Genomic DNA, 15909 nt, shown 5'->3' on the forward strand with positions numbered 1-15909 from the left:
ACAGATTCCTTTTCCATGTTAGCTGTATTTACCATGCCAAAAGGTTAGAGTTATCCGAATTTGTTACGTAAAAGTAAACAATTCCTTCTTGCTCCTGAGCTTCTCAATTTGACGATCATAAAGGAGAATCCGATCGCAACACGAGATTTTCTCAGCGCAATGGCATCTCTCAAAATGTCTTGACAAGTCGACAATGGGATAGTGCGGCAAGTGCTCCTTCTCGAGAACAATTTCTTTCACGAAAAAAGAAAAACAAAACACGGTTGTGGACCACACACCTATGCTTCTCCGGTTGCTTTTTTAATTAAAACCAAGAGAGCTGCCACACCCGCTATAATACAACAACAACAACATGTCGGATGGTGGCCACCATCAAGCAAATCATCATGATCATGAAATCGACCAATTCAATGCCATAGAATCCTCTTCTTCCATTCAACAACAACATGTCCATAATAGCCTTTCTATTGAAAATTTTCAGCATCAAGAATTAAAAACGGAAATTCCTAATGTAGACAATACTAACACCACCACTTGGACTGAAAACAACAACACGAAAAACAATAATAACAACAATATGGTTCAACATCAGACAACAACGAATACACCCTCAAATCATGCGAGAAATAATTCAATTCTCGAGAATAATAAGGATCATCAGGAGGTAAAACTTTCGGAGAAGGATGCAGAACCAGTTCCATTACATCAGGAGGATCCACTGCTTGCAAGTCGTACAATAACAAAACAAAATTTCGATGAACCAATTATACAATTGTATGATGATAACGCGTTGATGGCACCCCGAGAAATTAAACATGATCCAAAATTGACGTCTGACACTTCAACGCATGCAGCAGCTACTGCTTTCAAAAATCAAGAAGAAAACACATCACGAACATCAAACACTCAAGACCTTTCAAATAATAATATACTTGCTCATGCTACAAATCATCATGGTAATAACCCTGAAATTTTCTATCCTCCATCTTCTACATTTCCGAAACGACGACATTCCTTATTGAAAAATATTGAGATGCAACATTATGATCGAACATTAATAGATGCTCAATCAATGAATCGATTGGATGAAGGGACATCTTTTCACAAAATGCAAGAATCGCCGTCAAATTCCTATTCACATCATCATACAGAACTCTCAAATATTTCAAAAGAAAGTCAATCATCCTCTTCACATCTGCATAAATCAATACATCATAGAAATCATGTCCATCAACACAGTGCTGCACACAATAACACCAATGGAACAATCTCTTCTGCATCAACATCACGACGAAGACCCTCTTTTCCAAATATTAAATTAATTGCACCACGAAGGAAAGCAGTTGGTGCCTCTGTCACGTCGAGTGTTCAACTTTCAGATTCATCAGCAGAACACTCACGAGAAAATAGAAAACAACTGGAACAAATTTTTAAGGGAAGAAGACGAGATTATGGAGATTCTTCATGCCGAGGAGTTGTTTTTGACGCTTTGGAATATCTGTATAATAGTGTTTGTCCACCAAATAGAATTTGTAACTTACTTATTTTGGCGATTATAATTCACACTGTAGTCTGCATTATTGCAACTACCTCAATTTTGTATTCAGCGTAAGTTATTTGAAATTCAGAATTCTGGTTGTGAAACATTTTTTGGTAATGGAATTAATGATTGAATGTTGGCATTGATTTTACACAGTGGAAGTCAAAGTGTTCAGGAATATGCCAGTTTGAATAATTTAAATATTATTCAAAAAATGGTTCAATTCTTTAACATTGCAACGACAGCTTCGGTCGAACTACAACGACATTTTCTTTTACATTCCTTATTTTACAACGACACCACTGGAAATGGAACGTTTATCGAACCGTTAACACGACTCACGACGACTGCCATTCCCAAACTTTACGTCCATCAAGACGAACTAAATATGATTCTCTATGGAAATGGCAATGGAGAATCAGCTCTTGTTCAACGACAAGGCGCTTTAAACTTGATGTATGTGACAAGAAATGTGCTACAATATGTACCACAATATAAGGGTTTGATTACATATCCAGGAAATGCGCATACCATCTTTAATTTTTATACAGATGATTTAATGCAACCTGTGAACACCACTCCAAACGACTCTAAATTTATTTATGATCCCAGAGACCGAATTTGGTACACCACAGTGGCCAACAGTGTCAAAAATACGACCAAGTGGAGTAATGTCTTTGTAGACCTCAATACCAAACTCAGTATTTCAGCATGTATACGACTGAGAAATCGAAACACCATTCGACCTCAATTTCAAGAAGTGTTAGGAGTACATATCTTATTCAGTGACATTGAAAAATATTTTGGATCCATTTCTTCTTACTCGGATTATATAATGATTCTCATTGAAAAGAATGGCAATATTCTTTCGACCTCTCTCAATAATTTTCCAGTAGTGACCACGAATGGAACAAGAAGTAATGTCATGATGTTTAGGAACATTAGCACGACGAATAGTTTTGGAGTTTCAAATCCAGATACCATTAGCATGTTAAAAACCATTGCTGAATGTCTCGAAACGGAGCATATCATTGGACGAACTAAAACACTGAATGAGAGTGAACCTTATCCATGCAGCGCTGTGAATAATGATATCGTACCTATTGGAAATTCCACAGATGGAGGTTATTGCTATTTAACTCGTTGGATGACGATACGACAATTCAACACTTCTCAATCATTTTTGGTTGTCACCAATATTGTGGATCAGCATGGAATGGATTTTATTTTCATTATTTCTCGTAGGAATTACACTTTTACTGAGGTGTTACTGGAACACTTTGTGTACTTGCTCATAGTATTGGTGTGTACCATTGCAGTGGGTACTGCTTTAGTGTTATGTCTTACTTCATGCATTTCATTTTCATTGTGGCACGTCTCGAAGAAGTTGTATCACATTTCTGGATTACGAGGAAACCTTTCACATGAAAAATCCACGTTTTCGAAATTGCAACGAGTGTCGAATAAGATATTTTATGAGATTGACATTTTACAGAGATGTATTGACAATGTAGAACGTGTGAACTCGAGTTTCGTCAAGTACATTCCTAAAAGTGTTGTGCACAATATTGTCAATGGCTCTTCTTCAGGAGCTAAATTGGGAATGGTCAGTGCAGAAATTACCGTCATGTTCACCGATTTGGCCAATTTCACAAACATTTCAGAGAATTTGTCAATCAATAATTTACTTCTCGTCATTTCCAGATATTTCGATGTCGTGACAAAGAACGTTCAAGACTGCAACGGAGTGATTGACAAATTTATTGGAGACGGAGTGATGGCTCTCTTCAACAATCCTTTCCAACCAGCTCCAAATCACGCAGAACTTGCATGCAAAGCAGCTCTACAAATTGTTGCCGAACTCAAAAAGGTGAATGAAGAAATATCAAGAGTTTACAAAATGAAGCTTCCCTACGAAATCACAGCACGTGTTGGATTAAACACAGGAGCTTGTCTCGTCGGAAACATTGGAACTCATGATCGTTTAAATTTCACAGCCGTAGGAGATGTTGTGAATATTTCGAGTCGACTCGAATCATTGAATCGAATGTATGGAACAACTATTTTAATTGGAGAAGGAACATTATTGAGTTTTAAAGGCGTTGAAAATTTGAGAGCCGAAACGAGAGATTTCTTTTCGAGCTATTTGGGGCAAGACAACTTTTCCTTCTCAGATCTCAATCAGAGAGTGACTGCCTTACTTGAATCTCAAGTGTTAGAACCTGCTCAAGGAAGTGCCATTCCAATTTTGGATGCTTCCACGATCTTGATGAATGAGAACATTCAGAAAGCAGCCGTGTCACAAAGCAGTCGTTCCTCGTTAGCACTCGATAGCAATTTCCCTTCAATGGTTTGCTTTTTTGTGGATACCATTTGTCTCAAAGGAAAAAACAATTCTGTTTCTGTGTATGCGTTGCAATGTGAACGAAAGGTCGCCACCCATGATCAACTCTACATTGAAAAGATGTTAGAATTGATTCGAAGAGAATTGCTAGAAGAAAAACGTGTGCGAGCTGTTTTGAAATTACTTCAAAATTTATTGAGATATTTAGAAGAAAATCAATTGTATGATTCTCCATTGATAGGATCTCATGCACCTGAATTTACATTCAAGTTTGGAGATAGTACTGCTGAGAGATGTGAAATCGATGATGAACAAGACGATAACATTCCAAACACAATCATTGAAGCAGGTGATCCATATCCAGTCGTTTACAAATTTGTTTCAAAAATTAGAGATCGTTTATTGAAAGTGGTCCAAACCCATGAAAGCACAAAGAAGAGTACTAGAAGCAACTCGGTATTTTCATTTACCAACAGAAGACGTACTTCACTTCTTCCTAACGACAGTAGATCTAACTCGGAGCCTCTGGTGACACCTCTTTTGGTTGCATCCTCAGAAGACACCTCGAATTCGTTTGATCACTTTGCATCCAAGACAGTATCCATGTCTCCCAATGTGAGCTTTGAAAAGTCCAATACCAACTTGAGTGAAAGTCAAGAAAATTGGAATGATCCTCAAAAAGAAAATATCACTCCAACAATGAAGAATGGATCTATTCGTGAACCAGAAAGTCGATCTGACAGTGTTGAAAAGACAGAGGACTCTTCACTCAAAGTTTTATCCAATATACTTGATTCGAACATGGATACACCTCACAACAAGAGAAGCTCCATTAAGGTTGAAGATTTTTTCCTCAAGTTGAATGAAAAGTAATATAAATTCTTCCCTTTTGAGCGAGAACTCGAGCAATTAACTGCACAATGTTACAAATCTGTCTTTCATCCATTTGCAAACCTTTTTGAAAAGCAATTGACAACACATGGCCGTCTCTATTCGTTCGGATTTTGTGAAATATCTTTGCCGAGCTTGTCCATAAGCAGGTTGTATTGTTTCTCAGCAGTTTCCATATGCTTTTGGTATTGCTTCTTAGTCACTCCTGATCCAGGATAAAACGCATTTTCTCTCATTTCAAGTACTTTATCCTTCTCCCACTTTTTATATTCAGTAACAAACCGTTCTCTTAATCTTGCACAATTTTCCATTTCTAATACCTCATCTTTACAAGCTTTGTTCACATTTAGACGATTGAAAATGCTCTTATCCATGCATAACTCGAGACGTTCATGGTAGTATTCAAATGGACATAGATCTTGAAGATACGACTTTAACTTCCAATCTGTAGAGGAGTAATATTTCTCGAGCCTAAACCGTTCTTTAAGAAATATTGACAGCTTCTCAAACACAGATTGATCTTCCCGATATAGAGAATATTTGTCCTTTTCAAAATTTTCAAGAGTTTTGTCCAAGTTATTAATTTCATCCTCTAATTTCCCAATTTTCTTCAATAAATGTTTGTTAGGTGTTTTTTTAAATTCATCATGTGTGTGCGGATGATTTTCAAATGCTTCATGATCACCCGGAGAAGTCATTTGAACAATTTATATTTCAATCCAAATAACAAATGATGTTCTTGTTTTCCAGTAATGATATTATTCAATCCAAGATTACTCCCTATCTACACCTTCAATTACAGTAAAAACACTCTCTCTTATCCCGATATCAGGCCTGGATAACCTTGCACAAAATAAACGTTATCAAGAAGTTTGTTCTTCAATATTTTTGAAATTGAATTTTTTTTTGGTTTTTCAAAAAAAAAATGTCATTACGAAGTCATACCTCCTTCATCAAACAAACAAGAAAGGGAAATGTGGTCAAAGTGGTTCGGGAACATTATTTACGGGATGATATTGGAACGGGAGTTGGAAAGGTTTTAGAGGAACATGCAGAGTGTTATATCATTCCCGATACCAATGTGGTGTTGCATCAAATTACAATTTTGGAACATCGGAGCATTAAGAATGCTATTATATTGGAAACAGTTCTCAACGAAGTGAAGAATCAAAATATTAATATTTATAAGAGAATTCGTACATTGATTGATGATAAAGATGGAAAGCATTTTTATGTTTTTTCAAATGAACATCATAAAGAAACGTATATTGGAGAACGGCAAGCAAATGAGAGTGCAAACGATAGAAATGATAGGGCAATTAGAGTCTCAGCTCTGTGGTACATGCGAAAATTGGCAGAGAGCAAACCTATTTATTTGTTAACCAACGACAAGGAAAATTTAAGAAAAGCATCAGAAATGGAGATTGCAGCAAAAACTATTCACGATTTCATTAGAGAGCATGTGAATGAGAATCCCTCGTCCTATCCTGAAGAATTATTGGAACTTTTAAACTACACAGACGAAATTAAAGGCGATGACGAGGATATGGCTGATGGAGATGGTGAAAAGAAAATATTTGAAGACCATTTACCAATGAACACTCTTCTTCGAAGGATAAAAACTCGAAAACTGCACCAAGGTAGAATTACAGTCAATAGAAATAATATTAACGAGGCCTTTGTGACGCTAAGAAGTATGCAAGAGCTTGTTGTTGATTTAAAAGACAAGAACAGACCAAAACAAAATACATCCTCATCAGAGCCCAATTCTGAAAAAGATGCTGAAGAAGAATTGAACTCAATGATTACCGAAACCAACGACAATGAAGATACCTCTTCAGAGATAGTGCAATCTGGTACAGAAGTGTTCAACACCGTATTTATCAAGAACTTCAAGCACATGAATAGAGCCATTCATGGTGACATTGTTGCTGTGGAGCTACTACCAAAATCCGAATGGTCTAGACCTTCTTCTAGCGCCGTTATGGATGACAATGAAGTGTTAGTAGACGATGGAACTTCAATAGTTACTGGAGACAATATTGACGAACAACAAGACGGAAAGACCTCTGTAACTTCATCGTTCTATTCAAGGTTCATGAACTCTGAACGTACCATTCCAACAGGAAAAATTGTTGGTATTATCAAACGAAATTGGAAATCCTATTGTGGAAGTTTGGATGAGGAAACTGAACCAGCCGAAGGACTTAATAAGGTTCTTTTTGTACCAGTCAATAGATGCATTCCAAAAGTTAGAATACTGTCAAGACAATCGAAGGAGCTTTTAACTAAGAGAATTATTGTAGCCATTGACGGATGGAAAGCCACGTCCAAGTATCCTGATGGTCACTATGTTAGCACTATTGGTGAAATTTACAACACTGATGCAGAGTCTGAAGTCATCTTACTGGAACATGATGTACCACATTATCAATTTTCTCAATCTGTCATGAATTGCCTTCCTGATAAAGATTGGCAACCTTCAGAAAAAGATATGGAACGTAGAAGAGACTTGCGTCACATTAACATTGTGAGTGTCGATCCTCCAGGATGTACCGATATTGACGATGCATTACATGCAGTTCAATTACCAGATGGATGCATTGAGGTTGGTGTTCACATTGCAGACGTGACAAATTTCGTAAAGGAAGGCTCGGCCATTGATATGGAGGCTGCAAAGAGAGGAACTACTGTTTATTTGGTCGACAGAAGAATTGAAATGTTACCAAGTTTACTCACCAATAATTTGTGCTCATTGAGACAACACGTCGATCGTTTGGCATTCTCCGTCATTTGGAAGTTTTCACCTGAAGGTGATATTTTAAGTGTTGACTTTACCAAATCATTAATTAGATCGAGACGATCCATGACCTATGAGGAAGCTCAAAAAGTGATTGATGACAAGGATCGAGACGACGAATTGGCCACTGATTTGCGTCTACTTTTACATATTTCAAAAATATTGAAAAAGAAGAGAACTGAAGCTGGTTCCTTAACACTTGCCTCTCCAGCTGTTAAATTCAGCATGGAGACTGAATCTCAAAATCCAACAGATGTAGAGTTGTATCAATTACGTGAAACCAACTCAATGGTTGAAGAGTTCATGTTGTTAGCCAACATTGCTGTCGCTAAAAAGATTACAAAAGAATTTCCAATGGTTGCATGCTTGCGTCGCCACCCTCCAGTGAATCCAAAGAAGTTCGAGCCATTGTTGGAAATGTTGAAGAGACACGGAATTACGCTCGATATTTCATCATCCAAAGCTCTCAACGAATCTTTGAGTAATATTAGAACATCTGGAGCCATTAAGGACAAGTACATGGATACTCTGATTCGTATCTTGGTGACACGTTGCATGGAACAAGCAGTTTATTTCATTTCAGGAGATCAAAGTTCAAACGAATATTGGCATTATGGTTTGGCAGTTCCAATTTATACTCACTTTACTTCACCTATTCGTAGATATGCGGATGTCATTGTACACAGATTACTGGGAGCAGCTATTGGCTACTATCCTCTGACTGCCAAGTTGACCGATAGGGAATATTCGAGAAGACTCATGACAGAGCTCAATAAGAGAAATCGAATGTCACAATATGCTCAGCGCTCGTCCGTTGAATTATACACTAATGTTTACTTTAACTCGAATCCCGTTCAAAAAGAACGAGCTTACATTACACAAGTAAGAGACAATGCCATTGTGGTGTTTATTCCAAGATATGGATTTGAGCATGTCATATTCTTGAATAAGGACAATGTCAAGTATACCAAGATGGAACATAATGAACAAAATGACTCGATTCTATTCAGTGATGAAAAGTCCAAAAAGCCAACAACACTCACAGCTTTTGAGCATATTGACATTCGCATTTTTGTCAAGACATCCAAAAACTACAGAAGAAAACTGTGTGTGGAAATTGTGGACCCAGACGTTATGATTCTCGATACTGACTTTCCTCTCCACTTGGTAAAATCGAACAATGGCAATGATACATCCTCAAAGCAGCAACGGCTCGTGGTGCAACGATCTCATACTCCTGCAGCGGCATCATCCTCTTCAGCAGAAAAGACAACACCATCTTCTTCCTCAACAGAACAATCGTCCAATCAACAATTACCCTCCAGAAAGAAGAAAACAACAAGTTCTTCCTCTGTCGCAACATCCCAGCAAGGCAAATCCAAGAATCAAGCAAGTAGCAACAGCTCTGAAGCCACATCATCAGACGACAAGAAACGAAAACGTAATACTAGCAAGGAGCAGCTCGTACAAAAATTGAAACAACAAAAGAAGTAAATCCTCTGTCAACAAACATTCTTAATCATGCTCTACTTGTTCCTCATTATCAGCCTCATTATTATTATTTTCTTCTGCAGAGGTGCTCTCTTCTTTTCGTTCCATATTTTCATCTTGTTTTTCGTCATTTTCATCTCGCTCATCGTCGTCCACTTCTGTCACAACACTCGTAGTGGTACTTGCATTGTCGTTGACATTGTCGCTGGATGTTTGTCTAATATTGAGATATCCACAATTCCAACATCTGTATCCAGCATGATTTTCTGCATCCTCAATCATGAGTAAGCCATTATGGGAACAACATTGAGAACAAATAAGCGCAAAGCATGTTTCCGGAGACTGGCCAACAATTCTATCTAACAATCGGTCAAACCAGTTTGGTTTTGTGGTTTCCTTCTTATTTTCTACGAATCCAGTCTTGTTGTTTTCCACATAGACTCTGTATCTGCTTGTGAGTGACGAAGAATATAAGGCATCAGCGCCAATGGGTTGTTGATTCTTAGCCACTGAAAGACTATTCAATTGTTTTTCATATTGGACAATTTTTGCTTCTCGTTCCCTTAATGCCAAATCTTTTTGCTTGAGTCTCGCAATTTCTTGCTCCAATTGTTGTTGAAGTGCAATAATATTGGGATCGGTACTGCTCTCTTCAGTATTAGCTTGCTGTTGTGAATTGACTCTAGAAAATACATCATGATTAGCTCCATTTGTTGATGAAGACTCTTTAGTTGGAGTACCTCCATGAAAACTGTTTGATCTTTTTCTTTGTGGAGTGGATGTCACTTCTCCAATGGAATCAGAAATTCGTTCTTGAACTGTCGAATCTTCAATTTGTTTTCGTAATGTAAATGAATGTGACTTTTTTTGAAGATTGTTACTACTGTCGGCGCTCGTAATAGATAGCCGAGGGGAACGACGAGTTGGTATTGAATATTCATTCTCGTTCGACAATCCTTCTGGCATGCTTCTGATGGCGTGCATTTGTTGCAACTTTCTCTGTTGATTACTTAGTGAAGCTACTAATGTGAATAGCTTGGTCATACTCTCTTTCAACAATTTCTTTGTTTCCTCTTGCTGTACGTGAGATTCTTGAGCGAGTGAAGATTCTGTTTGCACACAAATGGTATTCATTTCTTTAGGAGAGCTCTCTTCAATTGCCGTATGAGGAATTGGTTCCTGAAATCCTAACGAAACAGCAGGTGTATTTGTATACTTTTTAAACACTTCATACGAAAAGTAAGGATAATTTGCGAGTAAAACCTCAGTGACTTCCATATCATCTTCGTCCTCTAGTAAAACATCTTTGATTTGATGTGAAACTTTCTTTTTCGAGAGCCTTTTTTGATTTGTGTTTTGCAACCTCTTTCGTTTATGTTGAATGTGCTTTTGAAGAACATTAATAGCTCTTTCATATTTTTGAATTAAATCATGAGTTGCATAATAATCATTCTTTTGTTTCAAGTCCTCTAAAATTTCTTTTTGTTTCAATAATAATTGTTCAATATCATAATTATAGGACGATAATGTACTGCTATAGTAGATCATTACTACTTTCTTAATGAAATGTGTTCTATTTTCACAGATACCAATGTCATTCACAAGATGCATCGGAGCAATGAAAGATCCATCCAATCATCATTACCATCATACGGCAATTTTAATAAATAGTTATTTTCATCACATAAATCATTTCCGATAATGAGCATCAATGATCAATTTACAAAATCATCATCAACATTATATATACTTACACAGCTAGAAACAAAACCATCACTCCCATCATCACGTAATATAAATTCGGAGGTGGTATATACATGTAGATCGGAATACAAACAACAACTCCTAACAGCATAATCATTTGGCTGATCTTGGAAGGAACCGAATGAACCTTTGCATTGAATTTTCTCTGTCGGGTTTGATAGTACCTAATTTCCTTATCATAGCTTTGTAACTGCTCATGAAAGCTATGAGTCTGTTGGAAGCCTAGAAGGGAATATAACATGCCTAGAACCATGATGAGAATTACGGGATTGATTTCGTGTATAAACTTTTAAATACTATAATAGTGGATGTTTGATGATCAACGCCATCCAAAGCGTTTGTATCAGCGATGTGGTTTCTCGTTCGTTAACCGTGTAGTGTGTGGCTAGCTTCTTGAGAGGATGAACGGATAGGACGATGGTTTAGGTATTTTGTTGTGGTTCGTTGATGATCCTTCTGACGAACCTTCAACACCATTTTGTGCCACGTGTCGAACGACAAAGCAAAACAATTTGTTGGGTTTATTGTCAAGGGTTGCAACATGCCGAATATAGTTGAGAAAAACCTTTCACAAGTTTTCTCTCTGAATCAGAATGCCACTGATGGGTATCAATAAATTAAAAGGTAAAATCAAAAGAATCAAACTGAGGTATTTCAGAAATACTAATCGCACTCGTGGAAGAAGACGTTACAGCACCTTGGTCTTGCCTTATCGCCTCATTCTTTTTCGTGGTAGTAGTAGCAGTCTCCTCTGATTTTCTCTTTTTCAAAGGAGTGGTCATGAATACTCTCTCATCCAAGGCGTCTGATATTTCCACATCTTGCTGATCATCATCGTCAAACTTGAATTCAAGTGAGGCATAATCGTCTCCAATGAGACCCATATTCTTTCCTTCTTGAAGTTCTGAAGCAATAGCAAGAGGAGTGGGTGGAAGTTTGTTTTTTGGCGTTTTCTGAACAGCAGTAGAGCCACGGTGTGTTTTTTGAATAGATGGAGTCGATGATGTTGATCGAAGTGGTGTTGTTGTTGTTGTCATTGTCGTGGACAATGAAGAGGGATTCAATTTTCGAACTGCCTTAATTGGACTTATATACTCGGGTTCTTCTTGTGTCTGTATGATAGCACCCAAGTCAACGATAGGTTTCTTAACATTCTTTGAAGATGATGTGGTGGAGGAAATAGTAATGGATGGTGCTTGTGGAGTACTTCCATTTGCGAGAGAAATTGGTTTGAGAGCTGGTCTTTCTAAGGTTGTTGTTGTTGTTGCTTTCAATATAGATGCCATTGCCGTACTTGTACCATCAACTACAATGGAGGAAGAAGTACTAATATTAACAACATTGGTTGATGGTACTTTTCGACAGGTCGACATTTGATACGAATTTAAAAAGTCGAGTGAATTTTTTGGATTCTCAACTCCCTTCTCTTCAAGAAGCTCCTTTTCATAATTCATGAGTTGTAATTGAAATCCCAAATTGATTCGAGAACGATTGTTGGTCTTGTTTTCAAAATGACGAAAGGCTTCCAGCAAGGTCAAATGGAAGTAGGTCATTCCGAAAGCAAGCATCATGGTTACAGATCTTGATTTGCCTTCCTTACTACTCAAGTTGTTGGTTTCATATGAACGAATATGAAGTGATGAAATGAATAATATAAAATGTTTTGAAATCAAGAGCTTTCTTAATAGGACTTACCAATGAATAAGAACTCTATTCTGAGAGTTTTCTTCCAAAGCCTTACGAACAAATGTAATGGCTTTATCAAAATGTCGAGCAATTTTAACGTCGGTGGAATCATCAACATTGATCTTTAAATAGGTAACGTTCATGGGTTTTCCGAGAGGTGGTTGTTGTAACGAATTCTTCAAGGTATCCTCCTTGGATTTTACAGTCTTTGGAATTTCATCTTTCATGATGATGATATTGGGATTTACATTCTCAGAGTCTGCCATGGCTTGGGACGTCGTTTCCTCTCGAGTTGAATTCAACTCTGCATTGTGATAGTACAGTGTCTTTTTTTGGAATGTATTTTGTAAGGAGCTCACATTCAAAACGTGAGAGATCTGATGATGAGCAAACCATTCGGGATCTTTGGCTTCATATTGACCACCAATGTAGACTCGAGGATAGATTTCCAATTCATCGAGAAGAGAATAATGAGTTGGATGGATGAACCATTTGGAATCTTGTTGATGAAGGGATGATCGTTGAGCGTTTAGTGAAGACGATGAAGAAGGGACCTCTTCCACACCAGCATGACCGACATCTTCATAAACGGCAATTGATGGCATTTGATTTTTAATTTTTTTTAACACATTTGTAACGGTTTGTTTTGGCGGCATTTTTAGCTCATTGGTTGTCGTTAAAAGTTAACATTCTTTGATACATATAGAGGTTTCTCAGCTTTTGAACTGATCCCCAAAGGTTTGCTTTTCCCCATCTCCATTTGACAACATGAATTCGTTTGTCAACAAAATTCCAAATAAATTTTAACAAAAAAAATACAAAATATATCCTTGATTCCGAATTTTGAATAATGATCAACAACAACAACCCGCATCAACAACCATTCAACCCTCTTCCGCCTTCTTCTTTGGTACAGCCATCACAATTTGTTTCTCCACCTCCTCCACCTCCTCATCAATTAACGTCATCCTTTCATGTTCCATCAGGAACCACATCTTCAAAGAAGGACGCTGGAACGACGAAGAAGAAGGGACGGCCATCTTCAAAAACATCAACTTCAGCAACAACCATCAATCAACAACCACAAATTCAAGCACCTTCGTCGTCTTCATCGGGAATGGTTGCTTCGTCATCATCTGCATCGGGAGAGATCAATGAAGGAGAGTATAGTTTTGATTTACCTAGGACGAACGTTTTACGAGTGATTAGAAGAGCAATTCCAGAGGAAATTGCCTTATCCAATGATTCTAAATTAGCGTTCGCGAAAGCTGCAGTTGTATTTATCATGTATTTGACAGCAACGTAGGTTGACCATATGCTTTTTTAAGAGAAGGCTTATCCAAACAATTTTGATGTTAAACTTAATTTATTTAATAATCAATTCTCAAACACCGATATTTGGGTTTCATATTTTCAAATAATAATATGATAATATGCAACAAATGTTATAAATCAGTGCTCAAGAGGAAGCAACGAAACATAAACGATCGACACTTACAGCTGATGATGTCTTGGATGCATTGGATACTCTCGAACTGGGTGACTACAAGGAAGAGCTTGTTCGAACTCTACATCAATACAGATTAAACCAAAAAGCAAAAAAAGATAAATCAACAAAGAGAAAAAAAGGAGACGAAGCTGATGACATGTAACAGTTGTTCCACACAATCACTTTACTTTTAATCAACAGACAGTTATGAGCAGTTATTCATGTTAACACATTTCAAAAAGTATGAACTCGTCGTCAAAATTTTTATTGGAGGTGAACGTGGTGAAAAAGCTTGCATGATGGCAAAAAACTCTCACCTAGGCATGAATGTTTTTCATGATTGGATTGCAATGTTGCATAATAACTTAAGAAAAGAGCGAGTTGGAATTCTTATTCCTTAATTTCTACGTATTCTCTAATGATTTCTATAAAATCTTCTTTGGTGTCTGGGCTTAACACAATCAAAATAGCCATTTGTCGTGACAAGAGATGCTTGAGCATGTTGTTTTCAAGCTTGGCACTATTCATGACTCCAATACGTTCAGGGTTGTGAGAGATGACGTCTCCAATTTCCTTAGGATCTTTGTACTGAATCAAGAACAAATTATCCAAACGTGTAGAGTCACTCTTCTCGCAAACCAAGCTGAAAACTTCTTTTGAAATACAAATATTGTGACCCGATGCAAGAGCAGCCAGAGCTTTGACAGATGTCACTCGCGAAATCACTGATATATGGTTGTAGTCTATTGCTTTAAAATCAATACAACTATGAAGTTCGGTTCCTTCAGAGCATGAGCTATTGAGTTTCATGTTTTTGGAGTGGAAGAAAAAGTCCTTCAACAGCAAATGGGTGGTAGTAAGCGAGATGCTCTTATCTTCAAAAATGGAAACAGACATCTCAAACTTGGCTTTTGGTTCCGTTCTTGAGCTGTTCTTGGGGTGAGGTGATGAAGGAGGTGAATTCAGCAAATCATGCTCATTCTCTGGCGAATGATTTTTCTTCTTTTTCCTCTTCTTCTCCATTTTTGGAGAAAGGGATTGTTCGACAGACTGGATGGACAAAATATTGTTTTCATGAATGGGTATGAATACACTCAAAACGTGTCCTAAACTTTCATCGTCAATGCTTAGATCGTTAAGAGAGGTTAACTGTGACTTGTCATCAATATTATATCTAATACACAGTCCTGTTACGGTGTCCATTTCTGCGTTTATCCAATGCTCAATACAAAAAACAATTGGTGACATGTGCTCGCATAATTTACACAAGTGACTCCGCTTCCAAATTTCTGAGCTTGATTCTTGAAGCGTGGGTGAATTGAAAGAGCTCTTCTTTGCCAAGATGGGAGAAGTTCCTAATTTGGGAGAGCGAGAAGGAATATATTCTCGCAATTCTCTTACATTTCCAGCGTAAATATATTGATAGTGGGAAGAGGATGAACCATTATTGCTTCCATAATTTTTAATTTTGGAGCCTGCATTAATTCCTAACTCCTCCGATGAGGTTGACATGTAGTCTCTGTTGATATTAAATGTGAGTGACTTGTCGTCATTATTGCTAAATTCATTTGTTTGGTGTTGTCCCATAGTTACAGTGAATGTAATAATGTTTCAATGATGTTTGTTACTGCTGCTGATTATATGAAAAATGTTTCAATGATGTAGCGTGATGCAATTATTGAGTCATGCGTTCATTAAAAAATCATCATGATTGCTTATTGAAACAGAGCAAGAACAAGTTCCGATGTTGTTCAATGATATATGGGTTTTCCGCTTCTTTAATTTTTGTGTAATCAACGGCTTGTACTCTCAATGAATGGTTGTGGTGGGAATGCACGGAGTGGAAGAGCAGCGCCGAGAGTTTATTTTTTTCTATTGGTTCGGGGCTGGCACAAGGGTTCCGA

General features: G+C 37.4%; 7 protein-coding genes across 7 annotated transcripts; 3 read left to right on the forward strand and 4 right to left on the reverse strand.

Moving 5' to 3' along the window:
* Positions 1–352: 352 nt before the first annotated feature.
* Positions 353–4757, forward strand: C9374_002199 (uncharacterized protein; the record flags this gene model as incomplete). Its single annotated transcript, XM_044691590.1, has 2 exons — positions 353–1608; positions 1697–4757. 2 exons carry the CDS (start codon positions 353–355, stop codon positions 4755–4757), a joined length of 4317 nt encoding a protein of 1438 aa, XP_044550447.1.
* A 116-nt stretch (positions 4758–4873) lies between these two features.
* On the reverse strand, positions 4874–5473 carry C9374_002200 (uncharacterized protein; the record flags this gene model as incomplete). The annotated part of the gene is made up of 1 exon (XM_044691593.1): positions 4874–5473. One exon carries the CDS (start codon positions 5471–5473, stop codon positions 4874–4876), a length of 600 nt encoding a protein of 199 aa, XP_044550448.1.
* Positions 5474–5700: 227 nt separating this feature from the next.
* On the forward strand, positions 5701–9069 carry C9374_002201 (uncharacterized protein; the record flags this gene model as incomplete). Its single annotated transcript, XM_044691594.1, has 1 exon — positions 5701–9069. The coding sequence occupies one exon, from the start codon at positions 5701–5703 to the stop codon at positions 9067–9069; it is 3369 nt and encodes a 1122-aa protein (XP_044550449.1).
* Positions 9070–9090: 21 nt separating this feature from the next.
* C9374_002202 (uncharacterized protein) lies at positions 9091–11083 on the reverse strand (the record flags this gene model as incomplete). The annotated part of the gene is made up of 2 exons (XM_044691595.1): positions 9091–10639; positions 10821–11083. 2 exons carry the CDS (start codon positions 11081–11083, stop codon positions 9091–9093), a joined length of 1812 nt encoding a protein of 603 aa, XP_044550450.1.
* Positions 11084–11447: 364 nt separating this feature from the next.
* Positions 11448–13121, reverse strand: C9374_002203 (uncharacterized protein; the record flags this gene model as incomplete). Its single annotated transcript, XM_044691596.1, has 2 exons — positions 11448–12429; positions 12526–13121. 2 exons carry the CDS (start codon positions 13119–13121, stop codon positions 11448–11450), a joined length of 1578 nt encoding a protein of 525 aa, XP_044550451.1.
* A 245-nt stretch (positions 13122–13366) lies between these two features.
* C9374_002204 (uncharacterized protein) lies at positions 13367–14168 on the forward strand (the record flags this gene model as incomplete). The annotated part of the gene is made up of 2 exons (XM_044691597.1): positions 13367–13818; positions 13973–14168. 2 exons carry the CDS (start codon positions 13367–13369, stop codon positions 14166–14168), a joined length of 648 nt encoding a protein of 215 aa, XP_044550452.1.
* A 227-nt stretch (positions 14169–14395) lies between these two features.
* On the reverse strand, positions 14396–15592 carry C9374_002205 (uncharacterized protein; the record flags this gene model as incomplete). The annotated part of the gene is made up of 1 exon (XM_044691598.1): positions 14396–15592. The coding sequence occupies one exon, from the start codon at positions 15590–15592 to the stop codon at positions 14396–14398; it is 1197 nt and encodes a 398-aa protein (XP_044550453.1).
* Positions 15593–15909: the final 317 nt, after the last annotated feature.

The sequence above is a fragment of the Naegleria lovaniensis genome (genome assembly GCF_003324165.1).
Source record: "Naegleria lovaniensis strain ATCC 30569 chromosome Unknown tig015, whole genome shotgun sequence".
In the NCBI taxonomy this organism is placed as follows: Eukaryota; Heterolobosea; class Eutetramitea; order Acrasida; family Naegleriidae; genus Naegleria; species Naegleria lovaniensis.